Genomic DNA, 27,289 nt, shown 5'->3' on the forward strand with positions numbered 1-27,289 from the left:
CATTGTCACCTATTCCAAAATTGTGGCTGAATTGAAAGAGCATACCTAATTTCTTTGAATTAGGTTTACTCAAAGTGGTAAACATGACAGCACAGTGAACTGGTCTGAATGTCTGCAGCAACGGACACAAGCACCTGCCAGTAGCTGGAACCAATCACATGAACCAGATCTTTGGCCAGATGGCCGCTCAACCAATAAAAGGCTGCGTATCAACGAAAATAACCAACTAGTGAGACATAAACGCCTTTTATATCATATATCAATATTTTGTATTGTATTATATATTTTTTTCTTGTCAAAATGCATTATGTTATAATAAATTTGTTCCTAATAAACACTAAAGTGTAATATTGTAGAAATATACAATTACACATTGGCATGTGCCCGCGTACTGCCCTACATCTGCTCTGTTTACAGCCACTCAACAGCCACCCCGCCTGCCGCGTGCCTTCGAAGGCAAGGAGAACAAATGACGTCACAGTACAGAGAGCACGTTGAAATGTGCATGCCGGGGCCTTCCCGTTGCCATAAATACAAGGCAAAAGCGCAGCAGAAACAGCCCTGTGTTGTTCTGTGCGTCGGTCAATAGATACAAACGTAACTTTTCAAAATGTGCATTGTCCACAGTAACCTCGTCATATAATTTTGCAAGGTCAGTGTTATATATAGGGGGAAGTAAATGTCATCATTTTTGTCAGTTAACTCATGACAAAAACCAACTGATATGTATAACTTTGTATAAATCTTCAGCTGTGATGTTTGAAGAACATGATACCTAAATGTATGATTAGTTATAAAATTATAGTAGTTAATGGAAAATGGAATAACATTCATTTGTAAACTTAGTAAATAAAAAATAGTTAAAGTAAATAAAAAAAGTATATATAACTATAAGAATCAGGTTTATTGCCAAGTAGGTTTGCACATGCAAGGTGTTTGGTGTTGTGGTGCATAACAGTCAAAAATATACACAAAATTAAGTAGTCCTAAATAACGAAAAAGAAAGAAAGAACTTACAATAAAAATGTAAAATATATTCCACAGGTTTAAATTTTAAATGAAAGAGAATGAGACGAAATGTACAAAATATTGACCAGGAATAAACAGTATATGCAGTGTGTAATTGAAGATAATAATAATAATAATAATAATAATAATAACAATAAGAAGAAGAAGAAGAAGAAGAAGAAGGAAGAAGAAGAAGAAGAGGAAGAAAAGTTGCGTTAATGTAACGCACCATGTTATATACAACAGTTGTAGACAAATGTTGTGGGATAAAAGCCCTGTTTTCATACCCTTATCGTGTTTAAATACATGTATGTAGGTAGAATTTGGCCTCTGCGAAAATAGAATAACATTACCCACCAACACCAACAACAAACTATCATTGCGACGTTAATATTGGTATTACGGTCAAGCCAAGCAGGGTACATGGAGTGTGCGCGCGGACGACGCCCTCTCATGTCCCAGTGTGTTTAGAACTGAACTCAGGACCAGACACTCAGCAACGTGACTACCAAGCCCCCGTGCAGCTCGCCCCGCCCCTCTCAGCCAATGAAAACCGTTCGGGGCGGGCCTGAGGCGGGGTCAATGTCTCCTGCCGTCCAATCAGAGCGGCGTATTCAATATTACTTGCCAGACCATGCACTTGCACGTGTGTTCCTGCGTGTAAACTACTGTTGGGGGCGAGCAAATATGTCTGGAGAGAATAGACTGACTAGGAGCGACAGTCAGTGCTACCAGGATTTATACTGTCTTCTTCAGACTTCTTCAGACCTGTGCGCATTTCATCGTGGAATATCTAAACTATTGATGTCGTTTTTGAAGCCTATCTAAGGTAAACTGATGGGGTTTGGGCTGTAGTTAGTCGTGTTTTTGACCGTTGCTGTATAGCTAACGTTAGCGTGCTAGCATGCTATCAGTATACCAGTGTACAAAATATAGACATGATTTGACTTAACTGCCATATATTGTAGCCAAAGTATGTTGTTTAATATCAGCTTTAGGCTATTCAAAATGCTGACAATTTACGGATGAAACTTGAAACTATTCTGATTTAGCCTTTTATGTGTAAGAAGAAGAATCCGGCACGACCACTGAAAGAGAGATCCCTGAGACCCCTAGTTGGCATCTATCCAAATTTCAAGACCTATTTTTCGCAAATTAAGTGATCTTGTCATTTGTGTGTGTGTGTGTGTGTGTGTGTGTGTGTGTGTGTGTGTGTTAGGTGGGTGAGGGGGGGGGGGGGGGGACGTTGCACAATGTGGTATCAGGGCTGAAATGCCCCACTGTGATAGGTCTGTACCATACAGTACTTGCTTGCCAACGGTGACGTTAAACATAGTCAGTTTTTACTAATTGCAACCACCCTTTGCTTTTGTCAGCAGCAAACTCGTGATCATGAGTCTGTTATCAGCAATCCCTTTTTTTATGTACTGTTATGACATGCATTGATTGCCTCGCACACACAGAAAAAAATCTTTCCTTATTGGCCTTCTGGGACCAGTAAAGGGTTAATACAATATTAGTTGCAATTTTGCAAAATCTGATCAATCTTCACCCTACTGCTGATGTTTTGTAGTTATTTTGCTGTAATGCAGCAACAGCTTTAATGTTTAATGTATATATTGTCATTACATCGGTGTAAACTGTACATCTGATTTAAAGGGACTTCCAGTTTTGCTCCACTAGAGGCCTAATTGTTGAAGGCTGGTTTTTCTAGGTGGAGGAACAGACATCACTAAAGCCTTGTTTTCTGTGGATAGACTTTTACTTTCATATTCTGTATTTTCCTTGTGATCTATAGTATAATTGTGGATAAGCATAGTTGTGTGCTACTTATAAGTGCATTTATTTGTACAGAAAGCATGCCTCTAGCCAATCAAATGATGTCATGTGATTGACAGTTGTTACAAACCACTCATGTGTATGCATTGTGCTGCTACACATCACCTACACAGGCTGCACGCAGATCCCACAGCACAAAAATCCCTCATCACTAAGCTATAGCAAGACCTGCGTAGTACATCTAGTAATGAATGAGCTATACTTAAGGCGTATGCATGTTCAACTTGTGAACACAATGAATGTAGATCCTTTTATAAGAATGTACACATAACCACCTCTGTAGCTCTCACCAGACTTTATGCTTTACTATAGATGTCCTATTAATTGTATTGAATACACGGCCATTAATAACAGACTATAGAAGCTGCAGAGATGTTCAGTATCAAACTCTGCAGGTTACAGGAGCTTATTCTCGCAGATCTCCTTTCCTAGTAACTACCTATGCGAGCAGCTTAGCAGCTCCTAAACATCCCAAAAAAGTTTAGAGGCATGTGTCAAGTTGCAAATAGAGGATTAAAAGAAAGAAAGTGTAAAGTAACCTCCCTGCACTTGTGTGACCTGTTAGTCCCAGAGGGAAGTGTGAGTGAACACCATAAACTCAACAAATCAGCTGGAGAAACAGCAGAGAATACTTTGCTGCACAGTGATACTTAGAAGTGAGAACAAGTGACTCACCAGCAGTACTTAGTCTGAACACTGATGCAGAATAACAGCAACACAGTGTTCCTGCTTCAGCAATAAGAGTCTTGTTTGTGTCTCTACTGGCCACTAGCGCTGCAACTAACAATTATTTTCATGATCAATCAAACTGTTGATTATTTTCTCGATTAATGGATAAGTTGTTTGGTCCTTAAAATGTCAGAAAATGGTGAAAAATGTTGTTTTCAGTTTAGAAAATAACATTTTAAGAGGATGTTTAAATATTTTAATGAAAATAATTACTATGATGAAGTAAGAAATGTTGACAGGTCAACAGTTCTGCAGGAGGAAGATCCTGATTTGACTTTAGATGTTTTTACTAACTTGTCAATGCCAATTATTGACAAACATGCCCCTGTAAGAAAGCAAATTGTGAGAAATGTTAAGAAAAATACATGGTGCAAAGACAGTGAGCCAAGGCAGAGGCAACCAAATCAGGTCATGCAATACAATATTGTAAATTAAGGAATTATGTAACAAAATTGAACAAAACGAAAAAAAAAATTACAAAATAGAAGTAAGGATGCTAAATTAGACAGTAGAAAAATATGGAATGAATTAATGGGAAGAAGAGTTAATAAGCAAAACACCATTGTTTTGGAAGCAGATGGAAAAGTTCTTACTAAACTAATGGATATTGCTAATTATTTAAGTTATTATTTCAGCAATAAAATTAATAAAAGACAGAATAAATAGTAATAAATCATGTAAATTTAACTTTGAGATGGTTAGTATTGGTACAAAAGAGAGTTATGAGGAGGAAGTAAGGATGGTTTGATAAGCTTGTTGTGAAGCCAGTGAAACCTGCAGTAAAATTGATTGCGCCACCTATGTCTTGGTTAAGTAGTACAACATGTTCTAACAAGTTAAGATTGTATTTGTTTACATAAGGAGTAGTGTAGAACAGTATGACTTTTTGTTTTTTCTGTTCTTGAAGATGTGATTGGATGTAGAGAGCTGTCCATCTCACTTTGATTTGTGATTTAGTGGATGAGTTACTAAGTGATTTCTTTTCTCAGTTATTTAAGAGATGACATTATTATACAGAGCTTAGACAGGCTTTGAGTTGGTGTCGGTTGTTGTGTGTCTTAGTGGGTGTGTTATGTATTGTGAGTATGAATGTTACGGATGTTTATTGACGTATTTCTGTTATTGAAGTATTGTTTAGGGACCTCAGGAAGAGTAGTCACTGCTGCAATACTGTGGCCAATGGGAATCTGAATAAACAAACAAACAAAACTGCCATAGAAGACTAAAGAAACCAGAAAATATTCACATTTGAGAAGCTGGAATCAGAGAATTAAGACATTTTTTCTTCAAAAAAACTGAGTCAAAACAGTTAATCAATCATCCAAACTGGCTGGCGATGAACTTAATAGTTGGCAGCTGATCGATTAATCGACTCATGGTTGCAGCTCTACCGGCCACATAAAGTCACACAGCGTCTCCTACTAAGTCTCTGTTCCACTTCAAAGTAGTTTAGTTGGACTAAGTTGCATGAAAATGGTGAAAACAAATAGCTTAAGACAGAAGGACAGAGAGGGAGAGAGATTTGGAGCGAGCAGATAGATAGTCAGAGGAGTGTATGTGTGCGTGTGTTTGTGTATTCATTGTTCTCAGATAACAATAAAACAGTCAGGGCCACCTAACTTACCACAGGCTGCCAGAAAATAGCTGAGCGGTGGCTCTTAAAATGCCTGAGGTGGTACTTGTTCTGATTAACGAGAGCTGTCTTGCAAATTCAAAAATGATTAATCCCAGGTTTTGCTGTAAACTGTCATCTGCTGACTGTTGAACTGTTTCTCATTTAGTTTCTCTTTCTTTTCTTTTTTTTTTTTTCCACCAGTTACAACTTGTTCTAGAGTTTGTTCAGCTCAGCTCCAGTATGTGCACAACTCCAAGTCCGAATATTCTCTTACTACTGTGATTTAATAAGATAATGAGCTATTAAGTGTTTCAAAGCGTCAGTTGAAAGTGTATTAAGACTGTTACACTTGGATATGATTTGCTGGGAGGCTTCCCTGATTGCATTCATTATTGAAACTGATTTATGTACCGTAGATGTTATTAAATATGTTTCACATTTCTCCCGCTTAGAATAGAAAAGTTGGCTTCCTCTAAAATAGTGGATCATGTTTTTGTTTTTTTACATCTGACTTTTGATAGCTAATGTCGAGCAATATAAATATCATTTCAGTCTGGATTGAGGCTGATATTAATAGCTTATGTGTTATACCAGATTTGTAAACTTAAGTGAACCTTTAAGCTCGGCTTTGGGTTTTAGGTACGCATGAAAAAGGCTTTTCAAGAGCATTATGTGTCAGTAACTTGATATATTTACTATTGAAAGAGGACAGGATTTGATACAGGAGAGGATTAGGCAAAAGCATAAACAGTTATTTAAGGATCAGTTAAAGTGATAGATGCAATTTGATACGATGGAAGGGATTGCTTAAAAATCCACACTAGTTTTACCGGTTTAAGTAAGGTATGGTTATAGTTTATGGTCTTATTGTGTTGTCATTATTACAGTAATCATACTAGACAGAGAAAGATGCTCCTCCTCTTCCTCCTCCACCACACACTGTGAATACGACACATCAGCATGTCGGTAAAAAAGCATGTAATGTAGTGGGCGTAGATGATGGAGAAAGCCATGATTTGTTGATAGAGACAGAGGAAATGAGCGTGGGACATTTCCTCCATCAAAGAGATTTTGATGAAGGTGCGGTCTGTGCTGCTGGTACATTCATAAGATATCTGTGTTGTCCCAGATAGAGTTTTGGCTCATGCAAAGTTCTTAATTTTTATTTGCACGTGTCATTACGACATACAACAACTGATTAAGGACTATTTTTGCGTGGTTGGGTCACGTCAGGCAAAACAACGCACATCAACTAATGAGTCTCATACCTCGGCGGAGAACTAAACAAGGCTACTACAGCTACATAAAGTCAAACAAGGAAAGTTGGCAGATATGTGTACTATGGGCATTATGTCAGTGTGGAAATAAGGTCAAAATTCAGCAAACTGTTCCCAGAAAAGGATACTATATTCCAGGAGGAACAAATAATGGGATTGCAACACTTTGACCAATTTTTGTTATTGCTTCACACTGTCGCTGGACCACATTATCATGCATTAGTAATGATCCAACTGGGTTATTATAAACACACTTTTCACAGTTTTTCATTGTAGAAAGTCCTGCAACTGCTCTATATTTATTTGATCTGTTCTTAAACTGTTTAAAAGTCCTTAAAGTGAAAAAGTCAGAAGTAAAAAAGAAGCATTTTCTGTTGAGCCGCTCATGCTTCTTGTCATGAAGGGTCAGAAGTTTAACCTTTTTTCCATTGGCACCTTAGGCCGCACCAAATCAAACCATGCAGCGCTGATTTTTTGCCAGGTTCAAACGCGCCCGGTCACGCCCAAGGTGGACTACCTCCAAAGTCGGGTCAAAGCACGCCCGACCCACCTCCTAGCTGGTCAGATGGGCTTCATTATCACTCAGGGACAAGTCCAGCCCTCCCCTAACTTGAATGGGATAAAATGATTTACGATGAGGCTCTTTTAGACTTTCCAAATGTTTTTGGACCGCATGGGTGGGAAACAGTGGTTTAGAATGACCCCTGTGGGAATTGAACTCTCAACCGTGGTGGACTTTGTGTAACCAGGGGTTTTTTCCCCCCACTGAGACATCCAACACTTCTCTGCTTCAACTTTTAATTTTACAAACTCAGTTTTTACAGTAATTGCAATAAATAATATTACATTAGGACTAAATTATATTGTTTCACAAGTTATTTAAATGGTGTAATATATAGTCTTATATATTTTATCTAAAGAAATACAATAAAAGGTTGATTTTGTTTAAAGTACTGACTTCATTTTTTTTTGTACGGGCATTCCTACTATGCTGGGAAATCATGTGGCCACGGTGTACTTTTTGTTTCTTTAACTCAGACAAAGCGCGTGTCTCATACATGTACATAATGTGCAGTTCCCACTCCGCCCAAAGACACTGATCCTGAATCAGATCGCGCATCTGTCCATGACGTTGCATATTCAAAAAAGAGGAGCTCTGAGGCGGAGCTGAGACCAGTGATTGCTGGAGCCCCCATGTCGCAGGCAGTACAGCCTCTGCGAGGGCGTGCGCTCCCATTGGTCGAGGGAGCCAGCCAATCAGAAGCCGGCAAGGCCTGCGGAAAACACAGCCGCGTACACGTGCCGAATGTACACAGGAAAGCAAAGCGGGACAGAACTGCTGTGCTGTGCTGTGCAAGCATCGTAACACACTACACAATGACAGTGAGGAGAGGCGTGCAGTCGCTCTACGGATGTTCATACCGGTGAGGGAAGTTTAACCGCACCGCTTTAAATATGCTTGAATTATATTAAAAGCTCGCAGCGTCTTGTCACGGAGCGGTACGGAGCGTTTTCTTTCATCCGAGAGGACAAGTTGACACATGTTCACGCATGGAGCCACGCCACAGCTTCCCACAGACAGCCGTCCATCTGTAGCCTCCATTGCAGTAGGGAAGTGTCTTAATGTTGCCAGTTGGTGTTGGTGACTGTCATTCTGTGTAAGCAGCATCTTTCTAGTGTCGAATAAGTTCAAAATATGTTTGTGTGAAAGCTGTAGTACAGTGACTGTAACTGTTATTTATCTGATGTACCTGAGTATGGTGTCTATTGTAGCGCATATTCTACTGATGTGATTGTAGTTTAATTGTTTTTAACTTGAAGGAAACTTTTTATCTTCTTAACAATGAAAGGAAATCCTTTTTTTGTAGCCAATTCGTGTTTGAACTTTTACACAGAAGAAAAAAAAAAACGTGGCCTGTCATCTCATTACAATATTCATAAAGTCTGTCACTGTTCAGTTACGCTGACAGTTACCATGACGTTCATTATGTGTGTGGCATCAACCAGATGTCATTGTTTTTCTGTCATCTCTAGCTAATGGAAGAGGTTTGTTCTTGCTGATAAGTCTTACATTTTAGAAAGGTCATAAGACTGATGGATATTATGCTTTTGTGTGTCCGGCCAAATTGGCATCGCCCTGCATTCTCCAAAGGTGCACCTGTTTAATTAAAGTTTAATTCACAGTATGACTAAAGATTTGATAGACCATTTGAGTTGTCAGTTCTACATTATGAACAAATGTACAGTTAAGGTATCTGAACAGTTTAAAAGCATTTTGTGTTGCTCAGCTTGTGTGTTGCAATGATGACATTCAGCAATCCACACATAGTCATAAAGGTTGAAGTAGTTGAATGACACTATGTGTTAAATTTACTTTAGTGTAGTTTAAATAATATTTATAATGGTGGGGTTTTTTCGCACCTACATATTTGGTAATATGCAACAAAACTAAAAACACGATGGCTGCTAGTTTAGCTATACAGACAAATAACACTATCTGGTAAAGTGACCAAATATGTTTTCTTCTGTTATTTTTTGATATCTTAACTTTATTTGGCTAGATTATGCTAGTCAGTAATACATATTGCTAAAAAAAAAAAAAAAAAAAAAAAAAAAAAAGACCACTCTGTTGCAGACTGAGAGGAGTGAGAGTTGATTCTTGGGTAGGTCAGTGTCCTCTGGCTCTGAATTGGATTCTGGAAGCTATACAAGTCCAATAAAGTTCAATAAAGCTGCTAGACACAGCATCTATTTTTCAGGCTGTAGTGGTATTTGACACTTGAGACAAGCTGCACCTCTCCCGGGATTGGGCCTTCAGCGGACACGCCCCCCCCCCCTAGCGTTTCAGAGCAGAGAATACTGCTTATTTTTTTCCACGATTTTGAAACCTAATTTTATATACTTGTCGATTTATCTATTTTTTAATCTGTCAAATATGGTTGGATGGTTAATAACACATGTTTCTGTGGTGTGACCACCTCAGAACACATTTATTAGTGCTTGACATGGACTTTAACCACTGGCTATTAAACAGTACATGTGAAGTACTTTTAATAGTAATAATAGTACACTTTATTACATAATAATAGACCTACTTCCTGTTATAACTTTCGATCATGTCATTCATGTACTCCTGGACAGTGATCAGCTGACCTATTATTGATTAATACACTGTAATTATTTGTTTGGAATTGTTCCAAGCTTCATAAATACAGTGTTTTATATTAGATGAACGCTTCTTCCTCATTATCATCATAGTGAGCAGATCTGTGGCATTTCACTGGCTGTAATGCTGTATGACTTTGCCAAATTCAGTGATGTCTTTGTTGATAGTTTTGTTGCTCAGCTCATGTGAGCATGTGATTTATCTAGCCTCAGTACATAGTGTGTTTTTCCGCTTTTGAAGAGGAATGGGATTTTGACAGTAGACATAAATTCTGTTTTTGGTTCTCTTTTCTAATTTAGTCATTGCTATTTGTTCATCTATCTTTGTGGCGCTTAAGCCGCAAGCCCTCCACTGTTAGTGCCTCTTCCAGTGCACGTGGAGTTGTTTCACCAGTTGAACGTTCCAACCAGTTCATACCAAAACACATTTATCATAGTATCTCCCTTTACCAAAATACACAATGAGGTACTTGAGATAAGACTGATCTGTTACAGAAGTAATCATTTATTTTTGGAAATCGCTTCTTGGTGAGTCACGTGTTGCCGAATTGAAAAATGTACTTTAAAGCATATTCAAAAAGGGTGTTATGTATCATCTAATAGTCTGAAAGTCATTTTACATATTCTTTCACACTCTAAGGCAGACAAAATCTTGCATAATCAGAAATCGGTCTTGCTGAGTGCATTTCCTGTGAATAATTTGAGAGGGTGGGCGGCACGGTGGCTCAGCGGTGAGCACTGTTACCTCACAATCTTTGGTTCAAAGTCGAGCCGGCTGACTCGGGCCTCGCTGTGTGGCGTTTGCATCATCCCCTCATGTCTGTGGGAGTTTCATCCAGGTGTTCTGATTTCTATCTACAGTCCAAAGACATGCATGTTGGGTAAAACTCTAAATTTGCCCTCAGGGTGCCTTGTGACATTGAAAGGGAAGCGGCACAGAAAATGTATTGAATAGCAAAAGGGCCACTGTAGTTGGCTTAGCATGTTGTTGGGTGGACAAGGACACCACATCCAGGTATTGTAGTAGCCTGTAGCCACAGTTCAGCACCACCTCCACCCACTCGCCTTGTGTCTTTGCAATCAACCCGTGGAAGTATGCATGGATGCCAGCCTGCCTGGACACCCACTCACGCCCTGCTTGCATATTTACAAATCACAATTGCTCCTTCTCCCGCCCAGTTCAGCCGTAGCGCACACTGTTTGTCATGTGCAAGTGTGCATCATCCATCTGACCTGACATAATGCTGATTAACATTTCACGCTTTGGCGAGAGGGGCAGCTTATAGTCGCAACGAGGCAGCGTCACATGAATTCATTGAATACCTGCGATTGTCCACCACTTCTTCTTCTCCTTGCGTTCGTTTTAAAAGTTATTTTTTGTGTCATGAGTAACATTTGCCATCAGCTGTCCGCACCTCTTATCCTCTTGTCAGGTCTAATGAGCTGTCTCCAGCTGGTGGCTGCGCTGAAGCTGCCCAGTCAGCCGTATTGGGTTGTTGCGTCAAGACAGGAAGCTGATGTATGTCTGAACTGTCAGTACAGGGCCATAGCTAAACCTGTCCTGACCAAATTCTGCACCAAAAGCATCACTGCACACCTAAAGAGGCGGGTAAAGCGGGGTTATGGGCCATCTGAGTGTATAAAATTGAAAGGATTGACGACTAAAGACTAGCCTGTGCCGTCTTCTGGTTGCGTCTGCAGGGTTTTAAAGGATTATGGGGTGTCTCACTTGCCCAGGGAATAAATAGCACTAGACTTTTACTTGCGTAGGTGGTGGCCATATATATACTTTGTGATACTATTCAGAAGCAAAGCCCAGTTTACAACAGATCTCAGATGGTGAGCTTTGTTCTCTCCACCTGGCGTACTGTTTGTTTTGAATGTCCTCTGCGTAAAATGGGGTTAAGCTATGACGACTAACAAATGTCCTATTTAATTCAGGCATTAGCGCATGTTCACTTGTTCTATATTGAGATGCATGCATACGCATTTGTTGCATGCAAATAGGCGCAAGAGATTATTGTTATTCTGTTATCAAGATGTGAAGACAGATAATCTGGGTAAAAGGCTTACAGTTGGGCCCTTAACAACTACTCGTATTCTGACAAACATGCATCCAGCACCAGGAGACAGTGAAAACATTTCATGGCCATATTTGAATCTTGCTTGGAGGCCAGTAGGATAAACAGATGATAAGCGCTTATTTTCTTTTGTTGTTTTTTTTTTTTTTTCCTCTCTTTTCATAGCCGTCGTCCTTGGGAGATGCTGGCTAGACCGAGCTTTTAGTCATCCTCCAGCCAATATTAATGCTTCTCTTTCTCTGTCCATCTCTCTCATCTTAGGTGGCCTCAGCACCTAGAGCAACACATCCCAGAAGAGACGAGAAGACCAGACACACAGTGAAAATGACTCTTTTTCGCTCACACTAGAGCTGTTTTTCTCACTCTCCCTCACAATCTCTCATCCCATCTGTCGGAGTACACATGCCAAGGCTGTTTCATAAGTAGACATTCATCTCTCGTCTGCAATATTTTGAGTGACACTTTCTCTCACGATCATTAAAAGATTACTTTCTTTTGGACAGGAAGCCTTTGCCTTTTGGTCGTTTGCGAGATTTTTACGGTCATATAAAAATCGGCACTTAAAAAACCCTCAGAGGGGTTTACAACCCCAAACTTTTTTTAATTTAGCAGCTTCAGAGGAAGCAATGGATTTTCTCTCCTTAGTTCTTTCAACATCAGCTAGCATCATGATTCACCGCTACGTACATAGTAGTCCCACTTAAATTACAGTTGTTCCTATTTTTTCGCCTCATCGGACACCTTAAATCAAGCTCTGCCAGCCTCATCCTACTCTAGTATGAGTTATGACAACTCTAAATCAGTGGCCAGCAGCAACGCTCGGGGGCGAGTGGCAAGGGCCGGCGAGAAAGACAATGACCAGGAAGCTGTGTCCGAAGGGTTAAACTCGCCAAAAAGCAGCAACAGCAGCAGCAACAGCAGCAGCAGCAGCAGCGGCGGTCAGCCCAGTGCCAATGTCAGCACTCAGGAGCAAGGAAGTGGAGTCGGAGGAGGCTCCTCTCCCAGCGGAGGGTCGGGATCTGGAGGGATGTCCAGCGACCGAAGGGGCCTCAACTCCGACGACATGGACGGCCTCTCCAGCGGGAACGACTCCGGGGAGAGGGAGAGCGAAGGCGGGATGGAGAGGGACAGCGGCTCACGCGGGCGTCAGTCTGTACACAGCTCCCACAGCTCGTCCAATGGCAAGGACTCCGGCATGATGCTGGAAACCACGGAGAGCAACAAGAGGTAAGAGAAGTTACTCTTCTACTTTGATTGGACTTAAAGGGATATTCTGTTTTTGCCTGCGCCAAACAGATGTCATGTTGTAACATATTGCTCGCTTTAACAGTAAAATCTGATTTGATAGAGCTGTACAGTGTTCACTCAGTTGAATTGAATTCAGCTGTTTTGAATTCCTCTGTCATAATAACATTATAAAGTGTGGTACTCAAAGTACTTACACATGCAGAAAATTACTGTATTTGTTCTGGTCAGTCATGCACGTGTCAATACAGAAGCTCATTCTCTCGTCTCTCCTCGCCCAGCTCCAACTCCCAGAGTCTCTCACCTCCTAGCGGCTCCCTGGCCTACAGCTTGCTGTTGACCAGCTCAGAGCGCGACCCTCCCTCCACCTCGGGCTGCAGCAGCGACCAGTCGGCAAGGGTCCAGACCCAGAAAGAGCTAATGAAGGCCATCAAGGAGCTGAAACTCCGCCTGCCATCCGAGCGCAAGTCCAAGGGCCACTCCAGCACTCTAAATGCACTTAAATACGCCCTCCAGTGTGTCAGACAAGTCCGAGGTGAGGGGGTGTTCCTGTAGTTTTTAAATAATAAGTGAGCCCTGTCTGAGAAAGTGGCAGCGCATATGTGACACATACAGTATATAGATCTCCTTTTTTTTTTCTCTGAGTGTTTGTTTACTTGTTCTGTGTACATAATGTTCACTTCAGTATGTAATTTCATCCATTCCTGTATCCACACCCTGACCCCTTTCCAGCCAACAAGGAGTACTATCACCAGTGGAGTGTGGAGGAGTGCCACGGCTGCAGTCTGGACTTGTCTGCCTTCACAATTGAGGAGCTTGACAACATCACCTCAGAATACACCCTCAAAAACACTGTAAGTTCACTATATATCACTGAAGAGCTACTCTAAAGCAGTGGTGGTTTTCACATACTGATTACATGGACTTAAGTCTCATAAAACTTGTGAATATTTTTTTAATAGTACCTCACACTTTTTGCAGTTTGTGAGCCATGGACATTATTGTTTTATAACTTTTTCTTTTACACCACATATATAAAATTAAATGAAAGGAAAGCGACAGAAACAGCCCTCTTCACCTTGCTTCAATTCAGCGACAAAAATTGATGTCATCGAGCTGCAAAACACAACAGTGCCCCAAAGAAAAGATCTCATCGGCAGGTTTTTGGAGAAGTTGAAGCACGTCTCACTAAATTCCTCCGACCTGACCTCGTCTTCTCCTCTTGTGTTTTTTTTTCCAGGACACATTCTCCATGGCCGTGTCATTCTTGTCAGGGAAAGTCGTGTACGTATCACCCCAAGGCTCGTCCGTGCTGCGCTGTAAGCCCGAGTGTCTCCAGGGGACCATGTTTTCGGAGCTTTTGGCGCCTCAGGACGTCAGCACTTTCTACAGCGGCACGGCACCCTGCCGTCTGCCGCTCTGGGCGTCCTGCATCGGTTCTGGTGAGCTGAGGCAGATTATTGTTATTTCTAACACAAAATATTGATTGTTATTGAATGTCAAACGTCTTTAAACTATTTGCTGACTTTTTCTCCAACTCTGTCTCCCCTCCACCCCCCCCAGCCTCTCCTCCAGTTGACTGCACTCAGGAGAAGTCCATGTTCTGTCGAATCAGCGCAGACCGGACGCAGGGCGGCGAGATGCGCTACTACCCCTTCCGCCTCACACCCTACCAGCTCACTATCAGAGATTCAGACACTTCTGAGGCACAGCCCTGCTGCCTGCTCATCGCCGAGAAGGTCCACTCTGGATACGAGGGTATGTAAATGATGCCGTAAGGGTTCAGCTTTAAAAAAATTGCACGTACAATATCAGGTTTTTTACAATATAAGGAAGTGATTTGGAGCTACTTCTGGTCTTGAACTGAGCAGAGGAAAGACATGATGAAACTGCATACAGTGTTTTTATTGTGGCTGTGAAGCAATCATAATCTTATGTCAGGCTAACCCAAGGATCACAGCTACAGAAGGTGTCATACTGCACACTTAAAACTCTAATGCAATTGAAATGATCTCTGCATGTGGGACCATAAAGGTGACAAGCAACAGACTGCGTCTCACTGATTAGGTTTTGGATGCCATATTCCTCTGAATATGGATAATTGCACAGATGCCAAATGATTGGATGCATTTCAGAATTGCAGATTAACCCTTAGCATATATACGGAATGCGTACTTTTTCACTACTTATTTCTCGCATTTTACTACTCATCCTGTGCCCTGAAACATGCTTTTCATCTGTTGTATCTGTGCCCTCTGTACCCGTCAGCTCCTCGGATCCCTCCAGACAAGAGGATCTTCACCACCAGTCACACTCCCAGCTGCCTTTTCCAGGAAGTCGACGAGAGGTCAGTTACCCACCTGCATTGCCTTCTGGCCATAGTGTTTTTGAAATGAGGAACTGATGATCATATGGATGAATAGCAGCAGATGAGGGACAGTCAGAGCAACGGCAGTTGCATAACACGAAAACTACCTGGAATTTAGATAATTAATTCAGTGTTTCTTTTGCGTTTGTCAACATTTTTGCTACAGTTGAGTACAACCCAAGTGTAATAATAAAATCCCATGCCCTCATATTAGCACAGCTTGTTCATTAAAACCACTTTTGCTGTTTTAACGGTGTGTTAATATGATGTGTGTGCAGGGCAGTGCCGTTGTTGGGCTACCTGCCTCAAGACTTGGTGGGAACCCCCACCCTGCTCTACATCCACCCTGAAGACAGGCCCACCATGGTGGCTATACACGAGAAAAGTGAGTCTATTGACCTTTTGAGCTCTGTCTGCACATAATTAATAATCACGTAGCTTATATACTTATCAATTATTTGTTTTCTTTTATTTCTCCATTATCTTGTGTATTATATGTTTCCATTTTGTTAAACTATTGAGTCAGAGCTCCACATCTTCCATTTATGGGGGAGATGGATTCATTCATTAATGTAATATGTTATAAGTCAGTGTTACTCATGGAACAGTATTTTAATATCTTCCAAATAAATGATATCATGCATGATCTCACCCTCATATAACGTGTGTTTTGTTGTCTTCTCTTCAGTCTTTCAGTTTGCAGGGCAGCCGTTTGAATATGCGCCGCTGAGGATGTGTGCCCGCAGTGGGGAATACCTGACCATTGACACCAGCTGGTCTTCCTTTGTCAACCCCTGGAGCCGGAAGGTGGCGTTTATTGTTGGGCGCCACAAAGTCAGAACGTAAGATTATTTGTTGGTCAGAAATATGTAATGCTACCAGGACAGTCAGTCAGAAATATCTGCATTTTAAAAAGGCATACAAAAGGAAGAGAAGGAGTCTGTTTCAAATATATATATATTTAAAGTATTACAATTCGTGGCCCTCTGCCGTTCTCCCCGTCTCCAGGAGCCCACTGAATGAGGACGTGTTCACGGCACCGCAGGGCTGCGTGAGTCGCGTCACCACCCCGGACATCGTGCAGCTGAGCGAGCGGATCCACCGGCTCCTGGTGCAGCCCGTGCACAGCGGCGGCTCTCAGGGCTACAGCTCGCTCGGGTCCAGCGGCTCACGAGGCTCTCGCCGCTCACACCAGCAGCACCTCAGTGCCTCAGCCGCCTCCTCCAGCGACAGCAATGGCCCCGCCATGGATAAAGCTGCCGCCGCAGTCGCTTTGCACAAGCCCGTGAGTCTGAGCAACCAGTAGTTTGACGTTTTAGTCTCCAATGAAGTTTTTAAATAGGCTATTGAGAGACAAACAACATCATAAGAAATGTACTTTTTCCATAAAACACAACATAATTGATCATTTTCTCATGGTTACACACACTGTCAGATATTCAGCTGATTCAACATGAGGATAATGACAGATTAGATTCACAGCCATGCCATGTTTTAGTTAACCGAGTGTGACGCTTTGGTTGTTCCAGATGACGTTCCAGCAGATCTGCAAAGATGTTCACATGGTCAAGACTAACGGGCAACAGGTCTTCATCGAGTCCCGTAACCGGCCACTACCCAGAAAAAACACCAGCACAGGTAATGTTAAAAAGGACAGTTAACAGACATCCTGGTTATTTCATATTTATATACAAGTCGATTTTTATCTCGGGTAAAATAAGTTGTGTTCTTACTGTTTTCTTTTCTGTTACTCTATCTCTTTATTCATCATTCAGGCACAACAACCAGCCTCCGAGCCATCAACAGTGACCCAATCAGAGGTCTGATAGTTGATATGACCAAACCTCCCGAAGCCCTGGTCCCTCCACCGCTTGTACAGAAGGAGCCCCCCACTGGCTACTCATACCAGCAGATCAACTGTCTGGACAGCATCATAAGGTGTGTTTACCGTTCAAGTATGTGTGAATATAAGTAGTCAAAACCTAAATCCATACACTTTTTTATTCATTTTGCTAATTCAACACTCTTGACTCCACCCAGGTACTTGGAGAGCTGTAACATTCCTAACACGGTTAAAAGGAAATGTGGCTCGTCCTCCTGCACTGCGTCCTCCACATCTGATGATGACAAACAGCAGGAAGCCAATGGAAACACCAAAGGTATTTTTAAATTATGTCTTCAAACCAGTTTGGGTTGTTTTGTAATTTATTATGTAGATAATATTGTAGCTCAGGGGGGTGGACAAAAACCTAACAGTAGAATAAGTCCCTGTTGTATTGTCCAAGTCTGGTTTAGAAATGTATGTACAGTTATACAAGGATCACAGAATTTAGGTCTTTAAAAGCCTCTTTCACACATAGTTCCAGTTAATTACTGGGATAACCTTTCAGGCATCACTGGTGATATTCACTATTTACACCTGCAGCTACACTCAGAAACATCTCCGTGTTGTGCCTTTTCACACATGCCATGGCAATGCCTGAATAGATAGGGCAAGGGACAGTCCAGCAGATGGCGGTAATGCTACATTTATGGATGCCAACCACCATAAAACTCAACAGTAGCAGAAAGGGCACAGCCGGATGTGTGTGTAAGCAGCGGTGGACATTATTTTCAGGAACACGGTTAGCGAAAAGCTGTTTTCTTGAAAAAAAAAAGCAAACAAAAGAACTTGTGTTGCTTGTTAGTTATCAAATCACCTGTGAAAGCATTTGCAAGGCAACCGTAAAGAAGTCGCAGATTCAAATAGTCATCAGTGGAGTCTTGTGATTGGTTCACTTGCTCCACGCGAAAACGTCTTTTGTGAGATGGATGTAACCCTTTATGTGCCTGTCCCTGCAATGTTATCACAACACAGTACAAGCATTTTCCCTGAAATGTTACTATGTCTTGAGGTTGGAGACGGAAGAGATTTCCATGCAGGAAATATTCCTGAACATTTCAGGGATAGATAGCATGTGTGAAAGGGGCTGCACTCTGCTTTAAGTTTATATTATGACAGTGTTTAAGCTTTGTTTGTTTTTCTGTATGTACTTGCTAACAAAAAAAAAATCCTCATTTTTTTTGTTGTTGGATTGTATTTCTCTGTGCTGAAGTTGTGTGCAGCGTTCTTGATGTGTATCACAGGAGACCTTTTGGGGTTTTTTGCTTCTACAGGCGGTTCAGTTAGCCTGGTAGGGGAGCCTCCCCCTCTGCCACCACTGACCATGGCCACCAAGGCAGAGAGTGTAGCTTCAGTCACTTCCCAGTGTAGCTTCAGCAGCACCATTGTGCATGTGGGAGACAAGAAGCCTCCTGAGTCAGGTGGGAATCATCAACACTGACACCGCCTCAGTGGCGGAAAGTAACCACGCACATTTACTCAAGTACTGTAGTTAAGTACAATTTTGAGGTACTTGTACTGTACTTGAGTATTTCAATCTTATGCCACTTTATACTTCTGCTCCACTACATAACAGAGGGAAATATTGGGCAACAAACATCAGTTTATAAAATGTTGCTACCCAACGGTATATGAAGCAGTTCAAATTAGCTCTACCTTGACTAACCACAGCATTGAAGTACCACTTACATATTCATGTGTCAATAAGAACCCATCAATAATAATGATCCAATAATCTGATAATGTAACACTAACAGGGGCCATTCTGCATAATGACTACTACTACTAGTATTTTATTGCTAATACTTCTGTACTTTTAACATTTTGAATGCAGGACTTTGATTTATCTGAATACTTGTTCCTGCACCATCTTGAATTTAATGGCCTTCAATATGGTTTAATTGGCTAAAGTTTTAGATTTTTCTTTGTACCCATCCTTTTTATGTTGTTACACACCCTTTATATTGTAATCTACTGTTTTCTGATTTTACCTCTCTGGCTTTTTAAATCTGCCTAAAAGAGGATTTATTGCTTTCAAAGTCTTGAAAAATGAACTTGTAGTAACCTGTAGCCCCACACACATAATCTGATTTCTGCCTTTGTTTCTTTCCAGAAATATTATGGCTGTCATCTCTTTTGCAGTTGAGCCTTAACATGTTTTTCTACTGTTTACACTTTTTTTTCCCTGTTCTATGCTGTTCCAACAACATTGATTTCCTCTAATACCCCAACATGCTTCTTCTTAATCACAGACATCGTCATGGAGGAGGCTCCTACCACTCCTACACTTGCTCCGCCTATCACTACTCCAACTCCTCCCGCCAGAGGCCTGACGCCTCCCACTAACACCTCCATTACCCCTCCTTCTCCTCCTCCTCCTCTTCCTCCCCCTCCCCCTCCTCCTCCTCCGCCCCCACACTCTCAAGCCACTCAACCGGAGAGGGACAGCTGGAGAAGTGGAAGTGGAGGAGCAGCAGCAGGAGGAGGAGGTGGAGGCCGGCGGGGTCTGACAAAGGAGGTACTCTCCGCCCACACCCAGCAGGAGGAGCAGGCGTTCCTCCACCGCTTTAAGGACCTCAGCAAGCTGCGCGTGTTTGATCAGACGGCGTCTTCGACTGTGCGCTGCCACACACAAGCTGCCAACCCTCTGTCACGAGGTAGGGGCACACTACTCTCACCAGTCAAACACACACACACACACACACACACACACACACACAGTACTGTATATGCACGTGTGAAAGCAGAGTTTATAAATATGCACAAGTAGAGAGGCTTTCATATAGTGGTTTATCATTTGTACAATATATTTAATAATCAGAACAACTTTCATGACAAGTCAATCAGCTTAATACATAGAGGTCAGTATCTTTGGGTTTTGGACTGTCGGTCAACATGCAATTTGAAGACGAATCACTTGTAGTACTTCACATTTTCTAGATTAAAATGATTAATCAGTTATTGCAAAAATAATAAATAGTCTAATTGATAACAAAATGGTTCAGGGATAATATGACCTGCAAGAGACCAGAGTGTATTCTGCAACAGAATGATGACTAAATGTTTTTGCAGTTCACCATGATTTATCTTAATGGGGCCCTCATTGATCTAGTTTTTTATGTAGGTCTTGAAACTATGGATATGACAGAAGCAAAATTATTGCTGTTTAACTCTAAAATCCTTGTTGTTTAGCTTAACTCATTGTCTCCGTGTTTTTCTCAGGTGTGCGTTGTTCTCGCGACTACCCAGCTGCAGGAGGCACCTCCGGCCACAGACGTGGTCGTGGGGGTAAGAGGCTCAAGCACCAGGAGTCATCTGACCAGCACAGTTCCCTGGGCCTAAACGGGGGCCGCAGAGACCCCAGACACGGCACAGCTCCCGGACCCCTCAACATGCCTCCAGGGCCCCTCAACATGCCTCTCGGACCCCCCACTAGCTCCTCCTCCTGGCCGTCTGTGTGCTCCCAGGCCAGCATTCCCGCTCCCCCTTTCGCTCCCGGTATGCTTCCGATCTACCCCGTCTACCCACCGCTCACGCAGCCCTTACCTGTCCCAGATCCATCACGTTTCCCACCTACCCAGATGGTGCCTCCCATGATGGCCCTCGTTCTGCCCAACTACATGTTCCCCCAGATGGGAGCGCCCATTTCTCAGCCAGGCGCCAACCCCGGACACTTCTACAATCCTAACTTTACTTACCCTGGCGCCACCCCAGCCGTTGTCCCCACTGCTGTTTCCAACCCAATGTCCATTCCAGGCATGGGTGCCCCGTCTCGTAGCAGCACCCCCCAGTCCTACAGTCAGACACCTGCTGACCGCGAGGGGGCAGAGTCCCCCCTCTTCCAGTCCCGATGCTCCTCCCCTCTCAACTTGTTGCAGCTGGAGGAGTCTCCCAGCAACCGGTTAGAGGTCGCCACGGCCCTGGCTGCTTCACAGCAAGCCCCACCTTCTGTGCAGGGTGGTGCAGCCGGGGGACAGAGCTCACCCAATCAGAGGAGCTCTGATGATAACTCCAAGGAGAATGAGAATGTAAGTTCACAGATGCTCAGGATATGATGTAATGTTTTCATAGCTATTGTACATGATTAAAAATGCTAAAGGAAGAATTTAAATTTTAAACCAGATGGCCTCCTTCCTTCAGGAAGGCTCAGGTCTTTTATCAACAAACACTAATTGACCTTGCAATCCTGTAAAGCTTCTCTTACCCACTGACTATAAGAAAACACTAACAGCTTAGTCAGTAGTACATGCAATGTCATCACATCCTGTTTTCGGTCTCATTTCATCCTTAGTGTTGGCGTCACCACTTGTCAGTGGCATGGTCATAATGGTGTAAATACTGGCAATTATAAGTTAATTTCCTGTGACTCATTTTACGACCAAGGACCTCGCTTGAGAAATGAGAATACTAATCCAATTTTAGTTGATACCCCTCTGGACTTCCTGAACTGCAGAGCTCTTGGATTAATCCACATGAAAGTGAGAAGCTTGGTACCAAAACTGGACCCCATTAGAATCTGAGTCCAACAAACCAGTCCAGATATTTGAATTCTAACAGAAACCTGGTTGTCTGATTAAAAATAAAGATGCTCATTTCTTCACCTACTTGGCCAGACACCAGAAATCCAGAAAAGTCGACCCTGATAGATATAATCCTAATGAACAAACTACATAAATTCACAGCCAATAGTGGACTTAAGTGATCATTGTCCAATTTTCTGCATTACAGATTCCAGACAAGAAAGGTTCCACCACATATTATTATAAAGAGACTACAACATTTTGCTGAGCAGACTTTTCCTTGTGATTTATTTCTCAGTGATATCACAAGGTTATGTGCTATTCCTGACCCTGAGTCAGCCCTGAGCCATTTCACAGATGTTTTTAACTCCTTAGCAAATAAATATGACTCCCTTTTAAGAAATACAGGGTAAAAATAGATTGAATCCTTGGTTTGCACCTGAAATCTCAGAGGTGTTAAAGTTAAGGGATGTTGCAAGAGCAAAAGTACAAGGCTCAAAGTCCTCTATGGATTGGCAGATCTTTAGACAGTTGAGAAACAAATGTGGGCAGGGCTGATTGAAATGCTAAGTCATGTTATTTTGTCGATAGTCAAGCACCTTTCTCTAGATTTTGTCCTTGTCTCAGAAAAAAAGAACAAATCTGTGACATGTTTAATAGTCATTTTATTCCTTCTGGTCACCTGTTCGAAAATCCAAATCTATCTACAATTGCGTCAGTCGAGGATAGGAGGAGTTGTAATAGAAATAACCCTTTTGGTGAAAGATTTTCCCTTAGACAGTTATCTGTCAAGAAGGTATTTGATGCCTTGGCTATCTATCTAAAATTTACAGCCTTTAACATTTTTTGTATGCCATATATCTCTTTTCTCCATTAGGGTGAAACTAATGAGTCCAACCAGGATGCCATGTCCACGTCCAGCGACTTGCTGGATATGTTGCTGCAGGAAGACTCCCGCTCAGGCACTGGCTCCGCTGCTTCTGGATCAGGATCCTCAGGCACGAGGTCCTCGGGTTCTGGTTCCGGCTCCAATGGCTGCAGCTCCTCTGGTACCAGCGGCACCAGTACGTAGACTAATGACTTTCAGTCCATCCTCAATGGAATTTTGTTCTTTCAAGTAGTGAAATTAAATGTTTTTTTGGCCATGTGAAGTTAGGTAATAAGTGTCAAAATACAAATTTACTAGAAAGAAATCACCTTCTATTTCTTGTTATAAATACAGACAAATCAAACCTTAATTTCCTTCACTTAAACATTGCTTTAAATGCATAAAATCTATGTAAATGTGATTGTTCAATATTGTTTGCAAAATTCATGTTTTGGTGCACACATTGCCCAAACAGACTCAGCATCAAAATGACTAATTACAAAAAAAAATCTCTCATAATCAAATCTTTCCTTTCACTTCTTTGTGTCCATTCAGGCAGCAGCCAGGGCAGCCACACCAGCAAATACTTTGGTAGTATTGACTCGCTGGAGAACGACCATTCCCGCAAACAGCCAGCAGGGGGCAGCAGCAGCACCGGGGGAGACGGAGGTGAGGAGCAGTTTATCAAGTGCGTCCTCCAGGACCCCATCTGGCTGCTCATGGCCAACACAGATGACAAGGTCATGATGACATATCAACTGCCTGTCAGGTAAGACACGGGGCAAAATGTATCCAAACAACACAGCAGTAGACTTATTGTTACTTAATAGTCTCACTTATTAGACAGAGAGCTGTTTCTTTTATTTGTTTTGTTTTTTGTTAAGAGGTACGGTTTATTTTTTAATGCTTGAATACACTTGGCCAATGTTACACTGTACTTTGCTAATTAAAAACTAGTATTAAAGTTTAAAATAAGTACCAGAATTTTGAAAATATACAAATACAAAATTTGATGATCTTAATTTGATCTTGCACTCTTGAAAATGAATATTGAACTGTGATGTCACACTACTACTGTGTGTATGTTGCAGGAAATGGCCCCATGAAATTAATGTGTTGTGTTATTACATCAGCAATTATAATAATAATAATAATAATAATAATAATAATAATAATAATAATAATAATAATAATAATAATAATAATAGCCTTTTTGTTGGTGTAACAGCCATCTGTTTATTGTAGATTCTCAATTTCTGCTCATTAAATCACAGAAGTTGGGCGTCAACAACAAGCTTCAGTTTATAAAATGAACAATCTCTTGAGAATTTATACAAAACAGAAAAAAATAGGCCTAATTAAAGAACCTCGGACCAGAGCTACCATGTTCATACCTGCCATCCAGCATGCACCAGCTGCCAGTCAAGGCATATTCTGACAAAACTAGCTGACTGTCAAGAAAAGACAGCAGGTTTACAGTGACCCACCTTCCTTGTGCTTGTATAACAGAGACATGGAGACGGTGCTGCGTGAGGATCGTGAGGCCCTCAGGAATATGCAGAAACAACAGCCTCGCTTCACAGAGGAGCAGAAGAGGGAGCTCAGCCAGGTGCACCCTTGGATCCGCACAGGACGTCTGCCCCGAGCCATCAACATCTCTGTGAGTACACTGCGCCCATCCCCGAAATTCTGTTGAGACTTTGACAGCTAACATGAGTAAATACACCCAACATGTAGAAACAACGGGAGATCATTCGTTTCTTTATGCTTTCCAGGGCTGCACAGGCTGCAAGTCTCCACCCTCCGTGCCTCCCGCCGCCCCGTTCGACGTGGAGATCCACGAGATGGAACTGTGCAGTGTGCTCAAGTCTCAAGAAGAAAGTGCCAGTAAGGCCAAGAAAAACCTATCCGAGACAGCCATGGACGAAGCCCAGCCGGAGGACGAAGATGAGGAGGAGGAGGTCCAAGAGAAAGAAACCAAAACACAAGACAGCAACCAAGACATGACAACAGAGGAGCAGAGAGTGACCTCAGAGTCTGCGGAAGAAAAGGCGGCGGGGGCTCAGCCGCCCGAGTCTGACATGACTCACTAAGCAGGTGGCCAAAGATAAAGAAGAATAATGTTTATCGGGACCTTTCTACATTGATATGCAGGATATGTGCACCTGCCAGGACTGTATGTGCCCTTAACATCATTACACAGGATGTAAGATGTTGAAATGGCCTCTGCTGGGACTTAAAGGTGCATATTAATCGAGACAACTGCCATTTACTGTTTGACAGGTCAGGCGGCACACTTTGCCGAAAATAAATCTTCATCGAGTCTGACTTTGATGACAGCACACCAGGCATGTTGTATGACTGCATACGAGATGCCTTGGAAACCACAGGATGTGCACACTCAGTTTTAGAGAGTGAGGTAGTATTTTGTTTCCCCCCCCCCCCCCCCCTCAGCTGTTCTTGTAGTTCTCGGCATATTTATTTAAAGTTGTAAAATAATCAGAGAGGACTAAGGTGAATGTGTTACAAAAAGGCGCCTTTACATAAAGATGGATGTGCTTCACCACAGTGTCCTCCTTGACGTTTTCATCTCTCCTGTTCAGGATTGAGCTCGCGAGGAAAGAAGGGAGCTTATCCGCTCACCTCTGACTTTTCTTCTCTTGTTGAATGTTTCCCAGGTTGTGGGATCCTGCTCCCACTTAGGTCCTGTTTTCTCTCAAAGACTGAATTTAGGTTTTGTCATGGAAACCTTGCTCCGACTACAGAAAAAGCAGCGTTCACCCAACAGATAAAATGTACAGTGAAAGCCAGGTTGACTTTATTTTGTAAACATTGTGTATATTTTTATACTTTCATCTACTGCAAATAGAGAGGATAAATGCCCAAAAGAGTGTCTGTACTATAAAAAGAAAGATATGTGACAAAGTCCAGGATTAAAATCTTATTTGTTTTACATTTGCGGCAAAAATAACAATCAAATCACAGTCTCTGTAGCTGTGTAACACTGCAATCTAGTTTATTCACATGAGCGATGTACAGTTTAAATCGTAGGGCAGCGTGGCAATCGCCAGGAGACGGACCTGGACTTTAAGGTCTCGCCTTGGCCGGGCATTAGTTTGTGCATTCGTGTGGTCACCCCAGAGTGATAAATGAACAATGCCCCTCTGAGAAGTTATTCTCTCACAAACATCACAAGACAGTATTTCCCAAACTGCCAGCACCCTAAGGAGCTGTAAAGCCCTTCAGTTGAGGGAGAGCTTTTGTGTTGCCAGTGCTTGCTCATGGTGGTAAAGTGAATTTTTTAAAAAGAGGTGGACGTAGCTCTCTAAAAAACGTCTTGAGAGTTCAGAGAGTGTTTACTATCTTCTCTTTTCCTCTCTGTCCCTTTCTCTTCCTCTCTGTGGCACTGTTCTGGTCATGTGATATCCTATGCTTTATGGCGTCAGTGGTGTCTGCGACAGTTTCTTAATATTTTTGTGAAATTCTTTGTACAAGAAACACAATAAAATGACTTGAAAGTCCTTTAAATGTGAAGTCTGTTTGTCCCTTTCAGCTACGCAGTTAGATTTATGATTATATCTCTTTGCAGTCTATTTTTGTTGGTGGGTGTTTTTTTGCAACAGTTGGCCTGGATACACAGGAGTGTCCAGAATGAACTGGAAGCAAAGAGCAGATCGGGGCAGACGAACCACAGTCTCCTTCTATTCAACTGTGGTTTCTACCCAGAGTGGTCACCACAGCTTAAAAAAGACAAAGGCATGCCTTCGTTTAGACACGTTTTAACACAAAGCAGCAACATTGACTTCATTGCACATAATTATAACAATGACGATGATTGTGATGTTCTGTATGTTTGTAATTTTGTTCCAGACAGCTGATGTTAATAGACTAGCTTGAAACGTCATTTAAAAAAAAGGTTAAATTATGTGCATTGAATCAACTTTTTACAATAATGATGGGCCTTTCTATGCCAAACACATTATATTTTGCTGTAGAATTCAACATATTTCAAGTAATCCATATTTACTTTTAAGAGCCCTATGCCCTGATTTCTTTTTTTTTTTCTTTTTTTTTTTTTAAGCCTACTGTATTTTTCATTCTTTCCTGCATTTAAAGTGAACCAACTACTTAATTTCCACTGTGGTGAATTCTGTGGAAAGGAATTTAATCTTCATAATTAACTTTAATTTGCTCCAGCAGAGTAAATTGTGTTCAAGATAAGATTCTACATATAACAGCTCTGTGAGATTGCATTTATAAAAGCTAAATGCTAACATCAGCATTCTAACATGTGCACAATGACAATGCTAACATACTGATGTTTAGCTGCTGAGGCTAACATTATTTGGTTTATGACTAAATACCTTCAAATTTAAGTATTTGATAAATTGTGACTTTTTAGAATTAATGATTGCTCAAGATAAACAAAGTTGGGGACAAAGAACATAACAGCTCAACATCAGCGTGTGTGCACAAGCAACACATTGCAAACCTGATATGAATTATTAATGTGACAAGTCACTAACACCATCAAAATGTTACCAAGAGCAGCCATTTGTTCTCATTTACTGACATTCCTACATTACATTATATTAATTTTAGCTGTTATTTTGGTTATTATTGGTATACATTTTTGGGACCTGAAAGAATTCACAAAAAGTGCCAGAGTCTTTCCACTTTTATAAAAATTTT

At 41.7% G+C, this 27,289-nt stretch overlaps 1 protein-coding gene across 4 annotated transcripts; it reads left to right on the forward strand.

Annotated features, from left to right (window-relative positions):
- Window positions 1–1,658: 1,658 nt before the first annotated feature.
- Window positions 1,659–26,125, forward strand: per1b (period circadian clock 1b). 4 transcript variants are annotated; one of them, XM_044340745.1, is made up of 20 exons: window positions 1,659–1,837; window positions 11,976–12,941; window positions 13,241–13,494; window positions 13,692–13,813; window positions 14,200–14,401; window positions 14,523–14,717; window positions 15,228–15,306; window positions 15,606–15,712; window positions 16,016–16,169; window positions 16,336–16,612; window positions 16,857–16,965; window positions 17,103–17,265; window positions 17,368–17,486; window positions 18,484–18,630; window positions 19,462–19,866; window positions 20,432–21,237; window positions 22,607–22,793; window positions 23,153–23,366; window positions 24,107–24,257; window positions 24,373–26,125. In XM_044340745.1, exons 2-20 carry the CDS (start codon window positions 12,493–12,495, stop codon window positions 24,688–24,690), a joined length of 4,458 nt encoding a protein of 1,485 aa, XP_044196680.1. In that variant the 5' UTR covers window positions 1,659–1,837; window positions 11,976–12,492; the 3' UTR covers window positions 24,691–26,125. The 4 variants fall into 4 exon arrangements, with proteins under 4 accessions (XP_044196680.1, XP_044196683.1, XP_044196681.1 ...); XM_044340746.1 differs by lacking the exon at window positions 1,659–1,837 and adding an exon at window positions 7,790–7,892; XM_044340747.1 differs by lacking the exon at window positions 1,659–1,837 and adding an exon at window positions 7,923–8,126.
- Window positions 26,126–27,289: the final 1,164 nt, after the last annotated feature.

The sequence above is a fragment of the Thunnus albacares genome, chromosome 22 (genome assembly GCF_914725855.1).
Source record: "Thunnus albacares chromosome 22, fThuAlb1.1, whole genome shotgun sequence".
NCBI classification, from domain to species: domain Eukaryota; kingdom Metazoa; phylum Chordata; class Actinopteri; order Scombriformes; family Scombridae; genus Thunnus; species Thunnus albacares.